Below are 5,526 nucleotides of genomic sequence, written 5' to 3'. Positions count from 1 at the left end.
GGCTGTGATGGCTTTACTCTGATTTATTTCCGAAGTAATTGTTTCTACTCTTGGAGAACTGACTCCCTGGAGTCCCCATTGAATACTGAAAGAAATGCCTGTGAGCATCAGATTTGCACTTGGATGACGCATTCTCTTGTCATTATAGCTGGCCCTTTGGCCTGTCTCCCCATCGATGGCATTGTTTAGCATAATCTCTTTACTTCATGTATCACACTTAGGTGCATTGAATCTTTTTTTTTTTAATTTTTAAAAATTATTTTATTTATTTATATCCCAAATGTTGCTCCCTCTGCCAGTCCCTCCTCCCAGACTTCTTCTTCTTAGATACTTTCTTCATTTACATTTCAAATGCTATCCCCTTTCCTAGTTTCCTCTCCTAAAGTCCCCTATACCCTCCCCTCTGCCCTGCTCCCCAACCCACCCACTCCCACTTCCTGGCCCTGGCATTCCCCTGTACTGGGGCATATAATCTTCGCAAGACCAAGGGTCTTTCCTCCCATTGATGGCCGACTAGGCCATCCTCTGCTACATATGCAATTAGAGACACAGCTCTGTGGGGTACTGGTCAGTTCATATTGTTGTTCCACCTATCAGGTTGCAAACCCCTTTAGCTCCTTGGGTATTTTCTCTAGCTTCTCCATTGGGNGCCCTGTGTTCTATCCAATAGATGACTGTGAGCATCCACTTCTGTATTTGCCTGGCACTGGCAGAGCCTCACAAGAAAGAGGTATATCAGGGTCCTGTCAGCAAAATCTTGCTGGCATTTGCAATAGTGTCTGGGTTTTGTGGTTGTTTATGAGACGGATCCCCAGGTGGGACAGTCTCTGGATGGTCCTTCCTTTTATCTCAGCTCCAAATTTTGTCTCTCTAACTCTTTCCATGGGTTTTTTGTTTCCCACTCTAAGAAGGAATGAAGTATACACACTTTGGTCTTCCTCGAGTTTCATGTGTTTTGCAAATTGTATCTTGGGTATTCTAAGTTTCTGGGCTAATATACACTTATCAGCGAGTGCATACCATGTGTGTTCTTTTGTGATCGTGTTACCTCACTTAGGATGATATCCTCCAGATACATCCATTTGCCTAAGAATTTCATAAATTCATTGTTTTTTAATAGCTGAGTAGTACTCCATTGCGTAAATGTACCACACGTTCTGTATCCATTCCTCTGTTGAGGGACATCTGGGTTCTTCCAGCTTCTGGCTATTATAAATAAGGCTGCTTTGAACATAGTGGAGCATGTGTCCTTATTACAAGTTGGAACATCTTCTGGGTATATGCCCAGGAGAAGTATTGTTGGATCTTCCAGTAGTACTATGTTCAATTTTCTGAGGAACCACCAGACTTATTTCCAGAGTGGTTGTACCAGCTTGCAATCCCATCAGCAATGGAGGCGTGTTCCTCTTTCTCCACAACCTCGCCAGCATCTGCTGTCACCTGAATTTTTGATCTTAGTCATTCTGACTGGTGTGAGGTGGAATCTCAGGGTTGTTTTGATTTGCATTTCCCTGATGATTGAGGATGTTGAACATTTTTTCAGATGCTTCTCAGCCATTTGGTATTCCTCAGTTGAGAATTCTTTGTTTAGCTCTGCACCCCATTTTTTAATAGGGTTATTTGATTTTCTGGAGTTCAGCTTCTTGAGTTCTTTGTATATATTGGATATTAGTCACATATCTGATTTAGGATTGGTAAAGATCCTTTCCCAATCTGTTGGTGGCCTTTTTGTCCTATTGACAGTGTCTTTTGCCTTACAGAAGCTTTGCAATTTTATGAGGTCCCATTTGTCAATTCTCATTCTTACAGCACAAGCCATTGCTGTTCTGTTCAGGAATTTTTCTCCTGTGCCCATATCTTTGAGGCTTTTCCCCACTTATTTCTCTATAAGTTTCAGTGTCTCTGGTTCTATGTGGAATTCCTTGATCCACTTAAACTTGACCTTTGCACAAGGAGATAAGAATGGATCAAATTGCATTCTTCTACATGATAACTGCCAGTTGAGCCAGCACCATTTGTTGAAAATGCTGTCTTTTTTTCTACTGGATGGTTTTAGTTCCTTTGTTAAAGATCAAGTGACCATAGGTGTATGGGTTCATTTCTGGGTCTTCAGTTCTATTCCATTGATCTACCTGTCTGTCGCTGTACCAGTACCATGCAGTTTTAATCACAATTACTCTGTAGTACAGCTTAAGGTCAGGCATGGTGATTCCACCAGAGGTTCTTTTATTGTTGAGAATGGTTTTTACTATCCTAGGTTTTTTCTTATTCCAGATGAATTTGCAAATTGCCCTTTCTAACTCTGTGAAGAATTGAATTGGAATTTTGATGGGGATTGCATTGAATCTGTAGATGTTTCAGCAAGATAGCCATTTTTACTATATTAATCCTGCCAATCTATGAGCATAGGAGATCTTTCCATCTTCTGAGATCTTTTTCGATTTGTTTCTTCAGAGACTTGAAGTTCTTATCATGCAGATCTTTCACTTCCTTAGTTAGAATCACACCAACGTATTTTATATTATTTGTGACTATTGTGAAGGGTGTTGTTTTCCTAATTTCTTTCTCAGCCTGTTTATCCTTTGTGTAGAGGAAGGTCACTGATTTGTTTGAGTTAATTTTATATCCAGCCACTTTGCTGAAGTTGTTTCTCAGGTTTAGGAGTCCTCTGGTGGAATTTTTAGGGTCACTTATATATACTATCATATCATCTGCAAATAGTGATATTTTGACTTCTTCATTTCCAATTTGTATCCCTTTGATCTCCTTTTGTTGTCTAATTGCTCTGGTGAGGACTTCAAGTACTATATTGAATAGGTAGGGAGAAAATGGGTAGCCTTGTCTAGTCCCTGATTTTAGTGGGATTGCTTCAAGATTCTCTGCATTTAGTTTGATGTTGGCTACTGGTTTGCTGTATATTGCTTTTATTATGTTTAGGTATGGGCCTTGAATTCCTGATCTTTCCAAGACTTTTATCATGAATGGGTGTTGGATTTTTGTCATATGCTTTCTCAGCATCTAATAACATGATCAAATGGTTTTTGTCTTTGAGTTTGTTTATATAGTAGATTATGTTAGGGGCATTGAATCTTAAAAGAATATCTACCCTGAGCAAGAGAGTTGGACCAAGTTCAAGGATGTGTTGCTGTGGACTGCTGGGACTGGAGGAACCAGTGGACCAGAAATTTGCCATGGTCTATTGGTACACATATTTTCAGACATTTCCTAAGTTGCCACTTTGAAGACTCAACTAGGAAGAGTGTCAAGGGGAGATTTAGGGTTAGTGGTGAGTACAGTGACTGGTAACATTCCAATGCCTTCTGTTGATTGATGCATCTCTCTCCAGAGCTTAGGAAGTGTTTCTGAGTACTCTTCAGGACAGTGATACAAGATCACTCCCTTTAATTGTGAAACTGTTAATTCCAGGCATCCCACCCAGTCCCTGAACTTGGCAGCATAAAGAGATTTCAAGAGTCAAAGCTTAATGATGCAAAATGTTGTCTTTTTATTGGAAAGAGGGCATTCTCATAACCGTCTGGTTTAGGAATCTCAAAAACAAGTTTGAGAACCAAATGAAATAAATCCGTGAACCGCGTCTGAGACCTCCTGAAAGTCTCCATCCTCAGGACATGAGGAGCTTCATTGACACTGTGTGACTCCTAGGGAAAGAGGGGCCAGTCTGTGAGGTGTCCATTGCCAGGTAGAGGGTAAGGTGCCCTTGTTCTTGTGGTTTTTATTACCGCTATTCTCCAACTTTAGTTACTGTGTCACAAATAGGGACTTTTCTTTTTTTATACTTCTTATTTTATTGAGAGGGAAATGGAAGCTAATTATCGGACCTATAGTCTTTGACGTATTTATAGGATAAATACATCCTAAGAGGGATGTGTGGACATGGGAAGAGATTAGTACTATAACACTCTGTTCCATGAGAAGCACAAAGTCAACTTAGGACAAACAAAATTCTAAGAAGCAACAAGCTTGTATTATAGCCTGATAAATATGCGTGTATGGGATGTTCGTATCCAAATTTGTTTACTCGTTGGCTAGCACAAGTGAAATACATTGAAAGCACACAAAGGGTAGGAATTGAAGACATGGTCACACCTCAGGTACCAATTTCTGCTCTGCCAGGCACTTTCTACACCTCCTCAAAGGTCATAGTCCACAGCTCCCCTGGTGTGCATAGTAGGGCTCAGTCCCACAACAGCCCAGGATGTACCCACTCACAACTTCCAACACTGGGGTTGACCTCCCCCATACCTGCTAAGATCCTTACCGTCATTTCTGTCCAGGTCTTCAGCTCCTTTGTAGCCATTTTATTTATCCAATTCTTGTGCAAACCGTTGCTTTTCCTTTTTCCGCATGTAAGACCGCTCTATCTCCCCTGCGGATGCTCTCCTTTTGACTTCACCATCTTCACCATTGACCATATTCCGTTTAAACTTCTTTTCCTCATAGACCTCCTCATGGACCATGCTTTTTGGACTATTTGCCTTAAAGGAACACCATGAGTTATCACTTTGGCCTTGTTTGTCATGGGTAGAACTTGATCCCCTACTGCCCACCCCCCACTGTACTTACTTCAGAATTTTCACTAGAAAACTCTTCAACTGCTTGCGAGAATTTTTCTGTTGAGAGAAAAGCATGTCTCATTCTCTATGTCCGTCTTTCTGTAGACTCGGGATCAGTTGTGCATCAGGTCTCCATCAAGAGCCTGTGCTGCAGCGCTGGTTGTGGACCTGGGTTTGGATGTACCCTGTTGCTGTTTTGTTGTTTATAAAGTCATTGACTTTTTAGCCTAGTTAGAAATTGCAGTGATCTACTTGTCAAACAACCCTTCACACCTGACAATGAGGATGCTACCTGATGCAGATGCTAACATCCCCCCTCAGCCCTCAACAATTTGCTACCAACAATTTGCTTGTCAAGTCACGGGTATTCACGGTAGGGTTATGGTTAAGTCTTGAAAAGACTCAGTTTCCTTCAGGGATTGAAGCTCTGGGGAGACAGCGCTTTGTAGACTCTGGGAAGACCCTTTGGAGAACATGGTTCTCAAACATCTTTCCTACAGAACGAAATTGCCACTCACCACGGGCCCCCCTTGCTTCTGTCACCAGAACGAGGAGCAATGTAAGGAGGAGGAAGCTGGTGGGACTCATCTTGCCAGGAAGAGCTTGGCTGAGAGTGGAGCTAAGGTTCTTCTTTATATATTTCCTTGCCTGGCCTTGCCTGCAGGTTTGAAGGCCGACGACGTTTCTTATCAGCAAACGCCAGCTTCCNTCTCCCCACTCAGTAGGAGTCTTGGTACTGTTCCCTGGACCTCTCCAAGGACACAAGATCAGATCATGTCCAGGAATCTTCCCTTTTACTTTGAGACCATCCCATGGTGACTTCTCTACTTCCTGAACGTATCTCAGTTCAGAGTGGGGAAGAGACTGCAGGCTGCAGACGTCTTCAGGACAAATGCCTTCATTCTCCAGCATGCAATGCCCTTCAAGACAGTACTGACATGCCTCATCTTGC

The 5,526-nt window shown here is 42.0% G+C and overlaps 1 protein-coding gene across 1 annotated transcript; it reads right to left on the bottom strand.

Moving 5' to 3' along the window:
- Positions 1-3,483: 3,483 nt before the first annotated feature.
- Positions 3,484-5,177, bottom strand: LOC110319531 (seminal vesicle secretory protein 6). The gene is made up of 4 exons (XM_021195014.1): positions 5,093-5,177; positions 4,585-4,631; positions 4,280-4,496; positions 3,484-3,659 (listed from the first exon to the last, which is right to left on the bottom strand). Exons 1-3 carry the CDS (start codon positions 5,160-5,162, stop codon positions 4,320-4,322), a joined length of 294 nt encoding a protein of 97 aa, XP_021050673.1. The 5' UTR covers positions 5,163-5,177; the 3' UTR covers positions 3,484-3,659; positions 4,280-4,319.
- Positions 5,178-5,526: the final 349 nt, after the last annotated feature.

The sequence above is a fragment of the Mus pahari genome, chromosome 3 (assembly GCF_900095145.1).
Source record: "Mus pahari chromosome 3, PAHARI_EIJ_v1.1, whole genome shotgun sequence".
Classification (NCBI taxonomy): domain Eukaryota; kingdom Metazoa; phylum Chordata; class Mammalia; order Rodentia; family Muridae; genus Mus; species Mus pahari.
This window is presented reverse-complemented; position numbering and strand designations above follow the sequence as displayed.